General features: G+C 41.9%; 1 protein-coding gene across 5 annotated transcripts in view; it reads left to right on the top strand.

The window, feature by feature from the left end:
* Positions 1-19,371, top strand: part of ENTHD1 (ENTH domain containing 1) — a 104,414-nt gene that overhangs the window by 6,748 nt on the left and 78,295 nt on the right. For 4 of the 5 annotated variants that reach the window (XM_060656274.2, XM_060656273.3, XM_060656271.2 and 1 more), the window contains one exon: positions 17,596-17,838. In XM_060656274.2, coding sequence (XP_060512257.1) covers positions 17,596-17,838 — 243 coding nt within the window. Of the gene's footprint in view, positions 1-17,579; positions 17,839-19,371 lie in introns of all 5 variants that reach the window. The other variant, XM_060656275.3, reaches the window with a different exon arrangement.

Here is a 19,371-nt window from a genome sequence, read left to right as displayed (position 1 = left end):
TTCTTCGCATTTTAAAAATCAGCTTTATTGCAATATAATTCGCATGTCAGACAATTCACCCATCTAAAGTCTACAATCCTATGGTTTTAGGTATATTGTTAACTTTTAAAAATTGGGATAAAATGTAAATAACCAAATTTGTCATTTTAAGCATGCAATTCCGTGACATTAATTACATTCACAGCGTGGCACAACCATTGCCACTGTCTACTTCCAAAACTTTCATCACCCCAGGCAGAAACTCCATTAACTGTGGGGCACTTGAGTGGCTCAGTTGGTTGAGCGTCTGACTCTTGGTTTTGGCTCAGGTCGTGATCTCACAGTTTGTGAATTCAAGCCCTGTGCTGGGCTCCATGCTGACAGTGTGGAACCTGCTTGGAAGTCCCTCTCTCTCTTTCTCTCTCTCTCTCTCTCTCTCTCTCTCTGTCCCTCCCGTGCTCACTTTCTCTTTCAACATAAATAAGTAAACTTAAAAAAAAAAAAAAAAGCACCTCCATAATCATTGGGCAATAAAGCTCTCCTGCTAATCTCTAATCTACCTTCTATCTCTATAAATTCACCTCTTCGGGGTACCTCGTGGAAGTGAATCATATAGTATTTGCCCTTTTGTTTTTGGCTTATTTCACATACTTGATGTGAACTTCATTCTTTTTGTAGCTGAATAACTTTCCGTTGTATAAACATACCACATTTTGTTTATTCATCTGATGGTCGATTCTTGGGTTGTTTTCACATTTTGGCTATTGTGAATTGGGCCGCAATGACAAAAGCCTTCAAGTGTCAGTTTGAGCCTCTGCTTTCAGTTCCGTTGGGTGTATGCTTAGGAGTGGAGTTGCTGGGTCGTATGGCAATTCGATGTTCAGCTTTTTGAGGAACCAGCAACTGGTTTTCCTTAGCAGCCGCGCCATTTTACATTCTTACCAGCCATGTAAGAGGGTTCCTGTTTTTCCATATCCTTGACAACACTTGTTCTTGTCCATCTTTTTGATTAGAGCCATCCTACTGGAGGTGAAAAGTAGTATCTCGCTGCGGTTTCAATTTACGTTTCCCTAAAGACTAATGATGTTGAGCATCTTTCTATGCCCTTGTTGGCCATTTATATATCTTCTTTGAAGAAATGGCTGTACAAATCCTTTGTCCATTTTTAATTGTTGGGTTTTTTTTTTTCTTTTTATGTGTTGAGTTTTTTATATTCTGGATACAAGACCTCTATCTTGTGACTTGCAAATATCTTCTCCCATTCTTAGGTTGTCTTTTTTACTTGCTTGATTAAATTTTGATGAAGTCCAGTTTATCTGCTTTCCTTTGGTGCTTGTGCTTCAAGTGTCATATGTAAGAAATCAATGAAGATTCTCACCTATGTTTTTTTCTAAGAGTTTCAGTGTTTTAGCTCTTCCATTTAGATCTTGGATCTAAATTTTTGTGTATGGCGTGAAGTAGAGTTCCAGTCTCATTCTTTTGCGTGTAGATATCCAGTTGTCCCACTACTACCTGCTGAAAAGACTATTCCTTCCCCCATTGAATTATACTGGCACCCTTATAAAAATCAGTTGACCATAGATGTAAGGTTTTATTTCTGCACCCTCAATTAAAAAAAAAAGTGTATTTATTTATTTTGAGAAAGAGAGAGCATGAGTGGGAGAGAGGCAGAGAGAGAGAGAGAGAGAGAGAGGGAGAGAGAATCCCAAGCAGGCTCTGTGCTGTCAGTGTGGAACCCGATGTGGGGCTCGATCTCATGAACCAGGAGATCATGACCTGAGCCAAAACCAAGAGGCAGATGCTTAACTGACTAAGCCACCCAGGCATCTCCTGTTCTCTCAATTCGGTTCTACTGATCTATATGTCTATATGCCAGTGCCACACTATTTTGATTACTGTAGCTATGTAGTAAATTTTGAAATAAAGGCGAGTCCTCCAGCTTTGTTCTTTTTCAATAGTTGTTGTGGCCTTTCTGGGTCCTTTGCATTTCCATATCAAGTTTAGCATTAGCTTGTTAATTTCTGTAACAAAAAAAAAAAAGCAGCTAGAATTTTTATGAAGATTGCACTTAACCTGTAGATCAATTTTGAGAATATTGCCATCTTAACAAACATCAGTTCCTCCAATCCACAAACACCAGATATCTTCCCTTTAATTTAAGGTCTTCTTTCTTTTTTCAAAAATTTTTTAACGTGTATTCATTTTTGAGAGACAGAGAGAGACAGAGTGCAAGCGGGAGAGGGGCAGAGGGAGAGAGGGAGAGAGGGAGACGCAGAATCGGAAGCAGGCTCCAGGCTCTGAACTCTCAGCACAGAGCCCGATGCGGGGCTTGAACTCACGGACTGCGAGATCATGATCTGAGCTGAAGTCAGTTGCCCAACCGACTGAGCCACCAGGCGCCCCACACCTTCTTTCATAAATCTTTTGTAGTTTTCAGTGCACAAGTCTTACATTTCTTTCGGTAAATATAGTCGTAAGTATTTTATTCTCTTTGGTGCTATTGTAAATGGGATTATTTTCTTCATTCCATTTTTAGATTACTCGTTGCTAATGGATAGAAATACAACCGTTCGAGTTATTTTTGTATATTGCTCTTGTATCCTGCTACTTTGCTCAACTTGTTTATTAGCTGTAATAGTTTTTGGTTTTTTTTTTTAAAGATTCCTAAGGATTTCCTGCACGCAATATCATGTCATCTGCACATAGAGATAGTTTTACTTTTCCTTTCCAATGCGGATGCATCTTATTTCTTTTTCTTGCTTAATTGCCCTGGCTAAAACCTCCTGTACAACATTGAATAGAAATGGTGAGAATCAGTTTCATTCCTGATCTTGAGAGGAAAGCTTTCAGTCTTTCACCATTAAGTATGATGTTAGGTGTGGGTTTTCATAGATGCTTTTTATCATAAGGTTGATGGAGTTGTTTTGTCTTGTTTTGTAATGTTTAGTTTGAGAGCGAGTGCATGCGTGCAGGCAGGGGAGAGCCCAGAGAGAGGGGGATAGAAGCTCTGGGCTGACAGCAGAGAGCCTGAGGCTGAGGCCAAGGCAGGGCTCGAACTCACAAACTGAACCCGTGAGGTCATGACCTGAGCCAATGCTTAACTGACTGAGCCACCCACGTGCCCTGCTGGAGTTCTATTGTTAGTTTGTTGAATGTTTTTATAAGGAAAGGCTGTTGACTTTTGTCAAATGCTTTTTCTGCAGCTACTGAGATGATTATGTGTTTTTTCTCCTTTATTTTGTTGATACGGTGTCTTGCATCGATTGATTTCCATATGGGCACCAACCTTGCATTCCTAGTATAAATCCCACTCGGTCATGGTGTGTATCCTCTTTATTTTTGAAGTGTTTACTTAAGGTCCAGTGTGACGTTTAATGATGATATTGGAGAACATCTTCTTGGTTTTTGATCATGCTAGGCTTTTTAATCTCAAAATTGTGAAGTCATCAACTCCTATGGGCATTAAATTAATCATTAAACATTAAAATAAAATACTGATTAAAGTTTTGCATCCCCAAGAATTAAGTTTTAAAAAGGCCTAATATTTTGGATAACAGTGAATGGAATGTAATCATTTTTGTACTTTACAGAGCAGCTATTTTATCACTGTGCTGAGCACTATGATGATTTTTTTATTTTTAAGTGGAAAGAGAGAGGATCAGCCCCTACTCTGAAGAGTTTGTGAGCTGTTTTGAGAGATAAAGTAGATAAGCATGAAATTGTAAGCAAGCTTGTTTATGCATTTATACCTTTTATAAGGTATGGTATATTTGGATATGTTTAAATTCACTATCATAAAGGTTTTTCAGATTTCTTAACAGCTGAGCTTAAGATCAAAGAAGTAAGCACATGTATACTATTTTGGGCTTTGAAAATATTCTTGATGACTTGGTAGCATGAAAAGAGCAAGAAACATGCAAGTGAGAACTGAATTGTCAACAGAAGCATCGTATATTCATTTGTTGATTATGGAAGCGACAGTGGTTATTGATTGGTAACATTGGCACACAGTATTCTTTAAGTTAATAGATATTAATTAGTGAAAAATAATTCTGTTGGAAAATATTACCTATTTCATCTTTATATTTTACACATTTCTCTTTTTGTATTTGTTTCCTAATGAGTGTAACATACTAGAATAGTAGTTCTTGGCATAATTTATACATAAACATATATATACACACACACACACACACACACACACACATATACACATATATGTGTATATGTGTGTGTGTGTGTGTGTGTGTGTATATACAGATACATATAGATACAGATATAGATGTAGATATATGCATAAAATTTTGTGACTGATAGGGTGTGTGGTCAAAATAATTTGGGAGTCACTGGCTCTTGGGATAAAGTCAGGCTTCTTAGCATGTTCCCAATTGACATTTCTACTCTTATTTCCTTAGTCTTCTAAGATAACATATTGCATCCAAGCATTCCTAATGTATTATTTGCTTTCACATCTCTGTGCTGATACTTCAGATGTTTCTTCTTCCCTGTACTAGTTGTTTCTTGCTGTCTGTTTGTTGAGTTCCTACTTAGTCATCAGATCCTAGCTCAGGAGGCTTTTCCTCTATATCTCCGACTATGTCTTCTTTTCCTTACTGGGAAGAATTAATTGCTGTGGCGTTTTATTCATAATATCAGTGAGGTGTTTTTTACAGTATATTTTATCCACTTTATATATGTGCGTGTGTATATATATTTATCCTTAACTAGATTCTGAAGGTACATGTCATGTGATAATCATCTTTTTACCAGCAGGCCTTGGCACGTACTAGACCTCAGTAGATTTTTATTGAATGGAAGTCATAAAAAAAGCAAAAGACTTGAGATAGGAAACGTGATCCCTGAAAAACTACTCAATAAGAATGATTTTATTGTATCAGAAAAAAGCAGAGAGTGAAGTTTGTATTGAGAAATTAATGGAAGAGAAATTGTAGCGATCCAAGTGATCTGTAGCTGGATCCCACCTGAGATACAGGCTGTCAAGAAGAGGCAAAGAAAAAAAAGATAAAAATAGAAGAAATTATAGAAAAAGACTTTTGGGGGGGTTTCCATGATTGGCTTCTACACTTGCCGTTCCCTTTGCCTGAGTGTTCATCCTCAGATACCTGCATTGTTTTCTTACATACTTCAGATCTCCACTGAGAAAGTCATCTTTTTAGTGAGGCCTCTTATCTACCCTATTTATGAAAAATCAGCCCCATCCCACAATTGCACTGATAGGCCCTAGCCACCTTCTGTTTTAGTTTTCTTCATAGCTTTTCTTATCTGACATAGGGCATGTTTTATTTTATTATTTCTTGTCTATTTCTTCCTACTAAAGCATACGTTTTATGAAGGCAGGAATTTTTTTTAATTTTTTAAAATTTATTTTATTTTTGAGAGAGAGAGAGAGAGATAGCAAGGGGAGGAGAGGCAGAGAGAGGGAGAGGGAGACAGAATCCTAAGCAGGCTCCATGCTGTCAGCACAGAGCCCGATGTGGGGCTCAAACTCACTAACTGTGAGATCATGACTTGAGCTGAAATCAAGAGTCAGATGCTTAACCAAACTGAGCCCCCCAGGTGCCCTGAGAGCAGGAATGTTTTATGTCTGCTCTGCCCATGCTCTATTTCCAACATTACAACAGCAGCTATCACACAGCTCATGCCCAGTACTTCATAATAGTATTACAGTAGTCCCCCCCCCCCCCATTTCTTAATGTTTATTTATTTGTGAGAGACAGACAGCACACACGGGACGGGCAGAGAGAGGGGGACAGAGCATCTGAAGCAGGCTCTGCGCCGACAGCAGAGAGAGCCCGATGCGGGGCTCGAGCTCACGAACTGCGAGATCATGACCTGAGCTGAAATCGAGAGTTGGGTGCTTAACCAACTGAGCCACCCAGGCGTCCCTACAGGAGTCCCCGCTTTATCTGTGGTTTCAGTTTTCACAGTTTCAGTTACCCGTAGTCAACTATCATCTGGAAGCAGATGAGCCTCCTTCTGATATGTTGTTCAGAAGGCAGGTAGTAGCCTAGTGCTATGACACAGTGTCTCCATCATTCGCTTCACTTCAGCTCATCACGTAGGTGTTTTATCTCACATCATCACATGGAGAAAAGTGAGTGGAGTACAATAAGGTATTTTGAGAGAGAGAGACCACATTCATGTAATAACTTCCGTTATGGTATAAGAATATGGTACAAGAATACGGTATATTCTTATAATTGGTCTATTTTATTATTAGTTGTTGTTGTTAATCTCTTACTGTGCCTAATTTATAAATTAAGCTTCATCATAGGTATGTGTGTGTAGAAGAAAACACAGGTAGGGTTTGCTAGTATCTGCAGTTTCAGGCATCCACTGGGGGTCTTGGAAAGTATTCCCGTTGGCTACAGGGGGGAAAAATTGAGAAAACAACTCAGAGAACTTGGGGAACAGGAGAAACTTGTTTTCAAGTAGTTTGTTAACATTTCAAATGACTTTCCCAGTGTTTCTCTTCAACCTCCAGACAGTTTTTCAGATGAAGTAAATTTAAAGCAATGAGTCTAATTGTTAATCTGAAAAAATTTATAATAAATACATGATTTTTACTGTGTTTCCAGACTTTGGGGGACACTCTGTATTGTATTTATTGTAGTTCTTTTTTTTTTTTTTTAGGTTGACAATTGGACACATTGCTTTATTTTTTTTTTAATTTTTTTTTTTTAGTGTTTATTTTTGAGACAGAGAGAAAGACAGAGTATGAACGGGGGAGGGGCAGAGAGAGAGGGAGACATAGAATCGGAAGCAGGCTCCACGCTCTGGGCCATCAGCCCAGAGCCCGACGCGGGGCTCGAACTCACGGACCGTGAGATCGTGACCTGAGCTGAAGTTGGACGCTTAACCGACTGAGCCACCCAGGCGCCCCTGGACACATTGCTTTAAATTTAGAGGTACTTTACCTGAAACAGTGTCTAGAATGTATAGAAAAACAGTGAATGTATTAACGTAAAATGTAATTAGCATACTATGTAAAAATAAGTTTTTTTTCTGTATTCCCTAACTTTTTGGACCCCCTATATTAGCAAACAAGTTTATGACATTTAACTATGTGACAAAGACTCTTCTAACCACTTCATATATGTTAACTCATTTAATCTTCATAATAACCCTTTGAGACAGTTGCGGTATTGGCCCCATTTTACTGAGGAGGAAAGTAAGGGAGAAAGAGGTTGAGTAGCCAGTTCACACAGCTAGTTAGTGGCAGAGCCAAGATTATAAGCTCGATGTTTTGGCTCCAGAATCCACGTTCTTACCCACTACAATACATTGTTGAATGACTGACGGACTGAATGAGTGACCTTCTACTCCACCCTGTCAACCTGTGTCGTGTCTCCAGACTTGATCTCGCATTTAACTAGTTACACGTGGCAAGGTGGGACACACAGGAAGGACCTGAGACCTAAACTAGTTCTGCTCATTAATCTGGGACAGGAACTGAAAAGTTTATCCTTTTTTGCATCTGTTTAAGTTGTTTTAGGTCAAAGATGGTACAAGAAATGTATACCTTATGGTCTGGTGGCAATCGTGGCTTAAAAAAAATCCTTCACGCAAATCTAATTTTATGGTCTCGGGCAACTAGCTAGACACAGTTGGCGTGATCGGGCCAGTTTCTTTTCTCTTAGATTTAGGGCCCATTGCAAGGTAGGCTCAAACTCATTGGGAAGGGGGCCATGTTCCTGCAGGAGATTCAGGGTCTCCAGCTGATAGTCCTGAATCTCCTTGATATTCTCAGGTAGAGTAGAACATTGTCTCTGTTGTGTGCACAGCGCCTCTATACCTCTGTCATGCCTCTGTCAGAGCACATTTATATACATGCCTGTATCTCTTGCAAAACTGTGAATTTCTAAAGGGCAAGAGCAGTGTCCCTAGCCCTTATTACATGCCTGGGGGTGGGATCACTCAATAGATATTAGATGAATGGATGATTAATATCCTAGTACTTTTATACTTTTAGCGGGTTTATAGCAACTCACTTTCTTTTAGGAATATAAAAAATATAAATGTCAAAGTCGATTCCTTTAACAACAAAATTCCCATTTATTCACTATAAATTCCTTTTAAAAATAGATTTTTAATGCTAACAGTGCTTTATTGAGATATAACTTATATACCACAGTTTGTTTACCTATCTTCTGTTGATGAGCATTTGGTGTGTATATAGTCCTTGGCTATTATGAGTAAAGTTGTTACGAACATCCTTATGTAAGGCTTTTTGTGGACATACATATTCAGCTCTCTTGGGCATACACTTAAGAGTGGCATTTCTGGGTCATAGGGCAGGTGTATATTTAACCAAAGTCATCTTCATTTTTTTTAATGTTTATTTTTGAGAGAGAGAGAGAGAGAGAGAGAAAGCACAAGCAGAGGAGAGGCAGAGGGAGAGAGAGAGGGAGACACAGAATCCCAAGCAGGCTCCAGGCTCCGAGCTGTCAGCACAGAGCCCGACGCGGGGCTTGAACCCATGAACCATTAGATTATGACCTGAGCTGAAGTTGGACGCTTAACCGACTGAGCCACCCAGGCGCCGGTAGAGCATTTTCATGTATGATATATCATGTGATCTGACAACACCTTATGAGGAATGAAGGATGTGTATTATCTCTCTGACACAGATGAGGCGCTAACGCTCAGATTGTTCTTTAGGTAAGGTTGCACATTTCATTAATGACTGAACATGATTAATAGTCTAATACTCTTTGGTCCTATTCTATTATTATGCTAGGCAGCCCCTCCTAATTGAGTTTTAAAAAATATCCTAACAGAGTTTCACTGAACTACTAGAGTGAACTTAATTCAAAGGGTCTGAAAAATACCCAGTTGAATGTTTCACACCATCAAATTATTTATTTACAGAAATTATGGTATTCCTTTTATAAAACCAATATAGGTTCTCAGAAACGTGTGCATTAAAGTTTATGTACTACGTTATTCTCAATTAGTTAAGTCCTGAAATTGCAGTTGATTTCATTTAAATGGGCCATTGTATATACACACACACTCATATATTTAAATTCGAGCTAGATTTCTTTTGAAAGGTACATTTTAAAAAGACAGCTTTTCAGTGTTGTTAAAAAGTTGTGTTAAGCAGTTTTACTAGAAGTAGCATGCGTTGGTGACGTTACTGCCTTTTTTGTTTTCTACTGTCATCATCAGTCATCCAACTTGGGAAATTAGACCCTTCACATTTATATCCAGCGCTGATTTTGTTCAGGCCTCAAGGACTGGCCCTTCCCAATCAGCTACCCATTTGCTCACGAAAATTAAATGTCTTGGAGTGACATTAGGAACTAATAAGCCTTGTATGCCAGAGTTAAGAGATACAAACTAAAATGTAAAAAGCAAACTCTCTGGAAGATGTAATACATTTATTTTAAACTTTTTTTTTAATGTTTTTATTTATTTTTGAGACAGAAAGAGACGGAGCATGGGCAGAGAGAGAGGGAGATGCAGAATCCGAAGCAGGCTCCAGGCTCCGAGCTGTCAGCACCGAGCCCGACGCGGGGCTCAGGCTCATGGACTGTGAGATCATGACCTGAGCCGAAGTCAGATGCTTAACTGACTGAGCCACCCAGGCGCCCCTGTAATACATTTATTTATATTTATATTAGTTTACAAGTTATTAAAATCAGTTGTTTTTGAGGAGGTTGTTTTTTGAGTTCAGTTTCTCAGAGAAGAAAGGAGAAAGGAGAAACGCGTATTTGGGCCAGGAAGGGGTTTAGAGAAAGACGGAACATGGGCAAGTAGGAGAAAAAAGGAATGATTGGGATTTCCCTTTCAAAGTGACTGTGATAAATTAAATAGAGGCAAGATCTCTGGAAAGAGTGAGTTCAAGAGAAAGAAAATATCTGAAAACGTGGGAGAATTGATTTAGATATTGGTCAGCTGTGTCAAGGCTCCAAAAGCGGAGTCAAATCTGAGGGTATTCTTGTACAGGAGGGAGGGGACGTGGGGGCATGAGACGGGCAAATCCCAGGCAGTGTGGTGCAGTGGCTAAGCACGCGGCACGGGGGGTGCGTGATGTACCTTACAAATTCATCAGACTTGATTTTCTCCCTACAACGGTCACACAACAGGAGTCCAAATTCTCTAACCACCGAACCCACCTGATAGATGGTGGTGGGTTGATTAGCTAATGCAACGGAGTTGTGCTCATTTACAGAGAGGTGGGTTCATTAACACAAGGCCACTGACCAAATGTGATTTCCTATAACCAACATTTTTGTAGTTTTGATGAAGTCATGAATTTCTTTTAACAAACATGCAGGCTTTAGGTCATCATAAGCCTGTTCTGCTACTGTTAAATAAAAGTTATATTACTATGATGGGGCGCCTGGGTGGCTCAGTCGGTTAGGTGTCCGACTTTAGCTCAGGTCATGATCTCCCAGTTTGCAGGTTCGAGCCCCGCATCGGGATCTGTGCTGACAGCTCAGAGCCTGGAGCCTGCTTTGGATTCTGTGTCTCCCTCTCTCTCTGTGCCTCCCTGGCTTATGCTCTGTCTCTCTCTCAAAAATAAATATTAAAAAAAATATTTTTTTAAGTTATATTACTGTGAGTTTAAACAAAATCTTTATACCTAAAACAGTTGAGTATTTTGGGTCACCCTTCGCTCCTTTTCAACAAATGTAGGTGTTAGTAATCATGACAGCAAGAAGCAAACCTTGAATCTATTTAAACTTAAATATACCTGTCCGGCCAGTCTTCCCACGTTCCTCCTTGCTTCCTGTATGCACATGGACAGCAGAGCAGGGCAGACAAACAAGGGAGAGTAACCAGATTAGCACTTCGGTGCTATGTCAATACAATCCTTCTCTTCTCAATCTTGTCATCAAATAAAAAAGCTTACATTTGTGCACTGAATTCAGTCAAAGAAATAAAAGTCTGCATTTTGTTATTTTTATGGAGCCAGTCTCTACCTTCCAGCTTATTATTAAGTCTATGACTTTTGGAGAGTTTTTTTACTCCCCGTAAACTTACTTGTCTCACCTGTAAAATGGGCTTCGTGCGGATGTGAGATAATGTCTGAAAGTCAGGCACATAGTAAATCGTCAGTTAATATTAGCTAATGCTGTTAGTCCTTGGCATATTTCGACTTTAGTTAATTTTGTTTCCCGCAGTGTATATTCATGTCCAAATAATGCTCAGTACAACCATCAGGAAGGGCTTTTCCGTGCCCTGTTGCCGCAGTTTCTGCCAATGCACTGTACCTTGTCCACACGTCTGCTGAACACACTGCTGGAAGAGCCATCTGGGTGTCCGCCTTCACTGGACTGTGGGGTTTGGAGGACTGAGATGACCTTATTGGTATCTCTGTTTCTTCACTTGGTTTGATGCAGGTGCCGAATGAGTGCTGACCGAATGGCCAGCGGGCTATTGTAGGTCTGAAGAAGGGACTGGTAGCTTTGGAGAGTTTCTCATTATCCTAGACGGTCTTCTGTTTTTCTCCAGTGTCTCTCCATATAGGTTTGTTCTTTTTTTTTTTTTATTTTTTTTTATCCCTCTTGGTCTTTGGAGATCATTTTTGATGTGAGGATTCACATCTTTTCTGTAAAATTCCTAGCTCCTTTTGCTCTGAATATTGCTTTTTTGTGATGACCTTAATTTTCTTCTTTTGGAACTTCTTCTAGGTAAATACCAGGACCTTGCAATCTGTCCTTTGTGGTTTTCGCATAGTCCTTGTTGCGGATATGACTCCTGTAATAATCTCTCTTAATCGTATTTATTTTAAAAATCTTGGTTTAGGATTTTAAAATCCTCTGACAATATAGAATATTGATTTATAGAAGATCTTATAGAATTCTGTAGAACGTTGATTTCATTTGGAGTGAATGCATGTGTTTGTTTTTAAGTTTATTTTAAGTTTATGTTAGAGAGAGAGAGAGAGGAGGGAAGGGGGAGAGAGAGAAGGCACGAGTATGAGCAGGGGAGGGACAGAGAGGGGGAGAGAGAGAGAATCCCAAGCAGGTGCCGAGCGCCACCCAACACAGGGCTGAACTGAAATCAAATGTCAGACGCTTAACCAACTGAGCCACCCAGACACCCTGTGAATTTACGTTTTGACTGCTGCTTTTATCAGCCATCTTTCATTTAAAAAAAAAAAAATCTATTTTGGAATTTTAGTTTCCTGCCTTATTTTGACCAAGAGGCTCTTCCCCCACCATTCATGTTTACCCCTTTACGTTGCTTTTTCCAGTTCTTTCCACCCAGCTCCCTCAGAGCCCCCAGCGCAGCCCTTGTAAAGGTAGCTCAGGGCTCGTGCCCTGTGACAGAACCGGGATGTCTTAGATGCAGGTGGCGGTGACTCGGTTTAGTTCCCAGTCTTGAGGCTGCCCACGTGTCTTCTAGCTTCTAGACCCACAGCTACAAATAAGTGACAGCCCAGGAAACAATTAGCAGCTGGTTTTGTCCCTACTATTTCTTTTCTTCCCAGCCTTCTCTCACAAACACGGATACCTCCTAACATCAAAGAGGGAGTAAGGCCGGCTCTGGTCCCCTAACACGTGAGGAGCTGAACTCCTGGCTGCCAGATCAAGAGCCCCACAGCCTTGAGGCCTCAGCCGTGCTGACCACCCTTCCATTTCTCTTCCGTTTCTGGTTTGTGGAGGTTTCTATCTTGTTTTGGAGCCTGGCAGTGTCTGTTAGTGCTGTGTATTTGTTGCAGAGCAGAGGGGTACTTTGAAGCTTGACTTTACTGTGCCAACTTGACCGAGGGGTTTTTTAACTGGAAAATGCCTTGATCAGATACACTGTTGGGGGTGCTTCTCCCGACCCCACACCCCCTCGCCCCTGGAGACACTGTGGAGCACAGATGGTGAGGGAGACTCCAGATAAGTCTATAATTCGAAACACCGCGGGCAGGAAATGAGCAGAGCCTGAACTGAGGGACACAGCAAGGGGGGAAAGATTTAGTGGGTACCATCAGTGGACACGGGTTACTGCATCTGGGGAGGTGAATGTTCATATTTCAGGCTTAGAATGGAGATCAACTTGACTGAGAAAGGAATGGAGGAGGAAAAGTAAATTTTGATTGGTTAGTGGGTCAGGTATGGAGGGAGGGGCGTTAAGATGTTTTATGACCACTGTTCCAAGCCTAGTACATGTTCTTCTAGAAGCCTGGTGCATCTCTTTGCCCGGCATCTTTGAATTTACCACATTTCCAAATCCCTTTACGTGATGTTCCTTTGTGAATTTACAGAGACTCCTCCCCTGCGTCTGGAAGATGTTTCCTCAGCACGTTCACTCACTTATTTCGCAGACACTTCTGAAGTATCTTAACAAACAGGTATAGCTCTGGCCTTCATGGACGTTATGCTTTAGTGGGGGAAAAAGACATTCAGCAAATAGATAGGCAATTGCAAACCGTGCAAGTGTTGTTAAGAGACAAGTGTAGATGCCGTGAGAGTTGCGTGGAAACCCGGCTCAACCACGTGTGTGTAGGGTGAGCCTGGAGGGACTTGCTCTCTCTCAGGAGAAGGCTTCCTGAAGAAGGGAAATCAGAGCGGTTCCCTCTGCCTGAATGTCCGCACAGCTGGCTTTCCCTTGCTGTTCAAGGCTCAGATGATACGCTATGTCCCCAGTACGACTTTCCTTCCTTTCACCATGGCTTGATGTTCAGCACCTCACTGTTCTTTATTTCCTTTAGAGCTTTTATTTTTATCGGAAATTATCTCGTGTGGGGATCTCGTCTCTTTTGTCCTCACTTGTGCTTCTAGACAATTCCTGAAACTGAAATGTTCAAGAAATGATTAAATACTGCATAAGTGAATAAGCGAATATCCTTGGATGTTGGTCTGTCCCTTAGTCGCTCTAGTGATTTGTATGTCCTTGGCCTCAGCCTCGAGTTTGGGAAGCCTCCGCAAGTTGGCTTTCTGTTCGTTCATTCTTCTGTCCTGTTGACTCTCCCCTCGTTCCACCATGCCTTTCTGATGGGGGGTTGCCAGTGGTAGTATCCCACCCTCTGGCCAAGGTAACGGGCATGTGACTTTCAGGCTGGGCCGAGCAGCGTCATTCTCCTGGATTTTTCCAATTTGAATGAAGGAAGAGGGAGGCCTCTCAGGTGGCACGGTGTGAGGCGTGAATCCAGAGCTATCTGTGCCTATGTCCACATTCAGGTGGAGGAAGCCAGTCTGCAAGAGGAGAAAATGAAGGCATTACACACAGAGAAGAAAGGATGGGAGATGGAAAAGTGTGCTGGTACTTTTCCAGTCTCTGCCTCTCCTGTGCCTGAGGCCCAGTCACAACCCCTGCTTTTCCCATGGCCGGTTCAACTTGAGTTTCTGTCGCTTATCACCCAAAGATGCCTATTAAAACGGAACGTAGCTTCATTTTTGCTTTACCCTTCACCTCTTCTAACAAGCTTTACATCTTGACGTATCCTTCGGTATCAATCTGTTTCATATTTCTCTTTTCAGAGACTCCATGTTTTCTCCCTCCCTTTGTCTGTCTCTGTCCCTCACCCTCCCAACTTCTCCCCCCTTCTTTGTCTTTCTCTCTTTCAGACCCAGAGCAGGTGCTGCCTACGTTTGTTCTATTCCAGTACAATTCTGTTTTAGTACTATGTTCTCCCTTTCCTTTCAGAAACACATTGCTTAGCAGTGAGTAGATGCCATCCTGTTATTACCATTGTTATTAGTTAATTCACCCTTGAAGCCGGTTTATTGGGTTCTTGGATTTTTTCACTTTCAACTTTATCGCTTGAGAACAGCCGGGTTTCTACCCTCCAGCATCTCAAGGATGGGTGTGGGCAGGTAGCCAGGGCCGTGGGCGGCCTTGAGTGAGAGGTGGAGTACTGTGGCTTGACCTTCCCAGTGCCGTAGACTGCTACCTCAGGGAGGAGCCCTGATATTTCGGGGAGAAGTGCTTCGTCATCGTGACTGGCTTTCTGCTTCACAGATCTGCTCCGACCTTTGAACTTTTGCAGCTGCTTTTAAGTCCCGCCAATTCACGCAGCCTCCAAGTCAAATAATCGCCGTCTGTCCCGTAACTTCTAGTTCTGCCCTTTTCTAGTTAGGGGTGTCGCAAAAAACTATTTCAGGCCAAGCAACTTTCTCAGGCAGCTACACTGTAAGTCGGCGCTCAGTGTCTATCATCCTTCTGGTTCCATTTGCACTGTAGAAAGGAGAATATTGAGACTTTTCGGAATTTGCTCCTTTATCGATTCATTTACTCAGTAGTTATTTATTGAGTAGCTGTTATGTGCCAATCATTCTTCCAGCCACTGGAGATACCGTGTGAATGAGGTTCTCTGCCCTCATGGAGCTTGTATTCTAGGTAAGGAAACGAACAGTAAACAAGTAAACGTGTGTGTGTGTGTGTGTGTGTGTGTGTGTGTGTTCGTGTGTGCAAACCTGTGTATACCAATAGCAGGTGGTGATAAAACAGGTAAGGGAATAGAGAGTGATGGGGATGGGACTATTTTAGAGAGGGTGGGAAGAAGGAAGGCTTCTATGAGGAGGTGACATTTGAGTAGAGACTTGAACGAATTGGGGACCTATCCATGCAGAGTCCCTGGCAGAAGCGACAGCTAGCCCAGGGCTTGAAGGAGATAAAGAGCCTGGTGTAATTGAAGAATAAGGCAGTCGGGGTCGCTAGGGTAGAGGGAGAGAGGGGAGGCGGAAGGAGATGAGTTTGTGAAGGTTTTCACCCCTTCCTCCAAACAGAGCTGTGGCAGTTTTCCAGGGGAAAGTAGTGTCTGGCATGTCGCCTGTCCCCAGAGGGTGACAGTCACAGCAGGCTTCTGTCGTGCGACACTGAGTGGTAGCATAAAACACCGTGAGATTTTTTTTTGTTGTTTATGGGCTACACATTAATCATAGGAAATTAAGGGTATTGAGAACGATATGGTTCGCAGCAGTTACAAAAGAAGTTTGGAAGGAAGAAGTGACTAAGAAGTGAGATTAAGAGTAGATAAAATAGGGGCGCCTGGGTGGCTCGGTCGGTTAAGCGTCCGACTTCAGCTCAGGTCATGATCTCGCCGTCTGTGGGTTTGAGCCCTGCGTCGGGCTCTGGGCTGACAGCTCAGAGCCTGGAGCCTGCTTCGGATTCTGTGTCTCCCTCTCTCTCTGACCCTCCCCCATTCATGCTCTGTCTCTCTCTGTCTCAAAAATAAATAAACATTAAAAAAAAATTAAAAAAAAAAGGTAGATAAAACAATCTTGGAAAAGATGGCAACTTGAGCAAAGGTTTCCGACACTGTCCTTAGCAGTCCTTAATGAAACGACTGGCCCAGAACGTGTTGACCTCTTTCGTCTGCATACACCATACAGATGACCATTTCTCATTATTCCTACTACTAGTAAATTATAATTGGATACATTACCACTTTAATTCATCACACTTGGAGCCCAAAATGAACATAGTAGTGGCTCTTTAGGGACTTTTCAGTTTACTTCTGGAAGAAGGCTTGGGAAGACAGGAGATAATACGAGTTTGTCTCAAGATGTGGAAAGGTAAGTGATTTTCCTTGATCATTTCTCCTGGGAGGGAGTTGAGAATTGTAGTAATGATACTATATATTTGAGCAGGTATACTTTTGTATCTGTGAGTTACACTGAATACATCTGCTTCTCCTGGTTTTCACATAGAAACCTGAAGCCCAGACAGACGACCTGAGAGTCACACAGATGGTTAAGGACAGCGTCTTGGTTAGGATTCTGATCTTAGACTATTCGTCTGGTACTCTATTAATGGCATCGAGTTGTTTTGATAGGATGTTATGTCAAAGAAAATCTAATTGCCCTCCCTACTCTTCTCCCGCCCCGATTGTACCCCTTTAACGTAACGGATGTTAACAATGTTGTGGGTACACAGCTGGCTGTCTGCCTGCCCATCCATCATCCATCCAGCCATCCATCTATTTCTCTACTTCTCTCTACTGGATACATACATAATGCTTGATTTTCCCCTGTGCTTTCCAGATTTGAATCATACCATGCATATAACTTTAAATCTTTAGCTATATGTCATGGTCACACATCCAGGTCAGTAAATCTAGGTCTAATTCATTCCTCCTCTTTTACACCTATATAATTTGATTATAGAGTATGTATTGCTTTTAAAAAGAAAGAGCATATTTAAAGTGCAAAATGTCGGGGAGCGGGGTGCCTGGGTGACTCAGTCAGTTGGGCGTCTGACTTCGGCTCAGGTCATGATCTCACGGCTCGTGAGTTCAAGTGCCACGTGGGCTCTGTGCTGACAGCTCAGAGCCTGGAGCCTGCTTCGGATTCTGTGTCTCCCTCTCTCTGTGCCCCTCCCCCGCTCCCACGAGCTCACTCTCTCTCTCTTTCTCTTTCTCTCTCTCTCTCTCAAAAATGAATAAATATCAAAAAAATCAAGTGCAGAATTTCATGTCAGTATGGTGATACGATTTAATCATATACTCGCTCACTTCCTAAAGTATCAGAAAAGGGCACTTACTGACAATTCCCACGGGACTTAGGTTTCCTTGTACGTTTGCTCCAGATTTTTTTTCACTTTGCTTAACGTTGCTTACATTTTCCCCCCGAATTTTCTGTAGAATAAAAAGTCCTCGCCGCCCTAAGGCGTATTTTCTTACCGACGCAAAGCCAACGTGTTTTTCAGGCTATCATATCCGGGAAAAGTCTAAGCAAGTCATGACACTGCTGGTGGATGAAGAGCTGCTGCACAGAGAGAGGGAAGCAGCGTGTCGGACGAGGCAGCGAACCTCCCACTCCATGACATTTCCTAAAAGATTACCTGGTACGGCTAACACCCCAGCAGTATGTGCCTCTGCCCACACACCAGAAATCCCTGCCTCGGAGAGGAAACGTAAGCTGCTTAAGGTTGCAAGGCAACGTAACACAAGTACGTATAACGAACGTTGGCCCCGAGTGTAGTAGGTATCATTTAAGAGCAATGAGAAAATAGAAAACGTTGGGGTTTGGTTCTGAGGTATTAATACAATATAAGTGCCACCATTACCGCATTAGGCGTCATGCTGTACGAAACAAAGACGAAGAATAATACTCAGTGGAAAAATGTGTGACCATTTTCTGAATGCAATGATCTGGGATTCACATAAAATGGGATTTTGGGGCTTGAAGGGTATTCAGGTAGTGACTTACTTATTTGGCATCATGATTCACTTTAAGATTTTGATCATCACTGAAACGGGAGACTCAGGGTCTGGGTGTCTGTGCATTTTGTGCTGTTTGCTCCTACCGGTTGAGAAACTGACATTTTCTTCAATGTGCCTCGGAATTCTGAAAGTGCTCTAAAACTATTATGAGACAGTACCTTGTATTATATAACCCTTTCCTTGGTCTAAAATTTTAAATATGAACCAAACTTTTTAAAAAAGATTTCTTTCAGGGGCATTTGGGTGGCTCCGTTGGTTAAGTGTCCGACTTTGGCTCAGGTCATGACCTCATGGTTTGCAAGCCTGAGCCCCACATGCTGTGTACCATCAGCACAGAGCCCGCTTCAGATCCTCTGTCCCCCTCTCTCTGCCCCTCCCCAATTCCCTTGCTCTCTCGCAAAAATAGAAAATAAACAGGGGCGGGGCGCCTGGGTGGCTCAGTCGGTTGAGCGTCCGACTTCGGCTCAGGTCATGATCTCGCGGTTCGTGAGTTCGAGCCCCACATCGGGCTCTGGGCTGATGGCTCGGAGCCTGGAGCCTGCTTCTGATTCTGTGTCTCCCTCTCTCTCTGCCCCTCCCCCGTTCATGCTCTGTCTCTCTCTGTCCCAAAAATAAATAAACGTTAAAAAAAAAAAAAAAAAGAAAATAAACAGGGGCACCTGGGTGGCTCAGTCGGTTAAGCGTCCGACTTCGGCTCGGGTTATGATCTCACACTCCTTGAGTTTGAGCCCTGCATTGGGCTCTGTGCTGACAGCTCAGAGCCTGGAGCCTGCCTCGGATTCTGTGCCTCCTTCTATCTCTGCCCCTCCCCCGCTTGTGCTCTGTCTCTCTCTGTCTCTCAAAAATAAATAAATGTAAAAAAAATTTTTTTAAATAAAAGAAACATTAAAAAAAGGGATTTCTTTGTGATGTTATGATAGAAATCAGCAGGAAGATGCAATGATCTTTTCTACTAAATTTACTAAAATGTAACGGAATATCATTGTGTTTGATCTTCTGTGGTACAAACCCCGCTGATAAGTTTTGTATAAGGAATGGACAGTTTGAGGAAGCAAAAGCATTAAAGAAATGTGACTCGAAGCATTTTCCTTTGAAAGGGATGAAACTTTGTGAGGGATGTAGCAGGAGTAAAATAGAATTAAAAGTATTTTCAGAGGCTTGCCTCCTGGCTTTATCATGTAACTTGATTAAGCAAGATCCTGAAAGAGCTTCAGGTGTTCAGGATGAACAGATGTTTCAAATGTCAGTTACGTATGGAA

The sequence above is a fragment of the Panthera onca genome, chromosome B4, assembly GCF_046562875.1.
Source record: "Panthera onca isolate mPanOnc1 chromosome B4, mPanOnc1 haplotype 2, whole genome shotgun sequence".
In the NCBI taxonomy this organism is placed as follows: domain Eukaryota; kingdom Metazoa; phylum Chordata; class Mammalia; order Carnivora; family Felidae; genus Panthera; species Panthera onca.
This window is presented reverse-complemented; position numbering and strand designations above follow the sequence as displayed.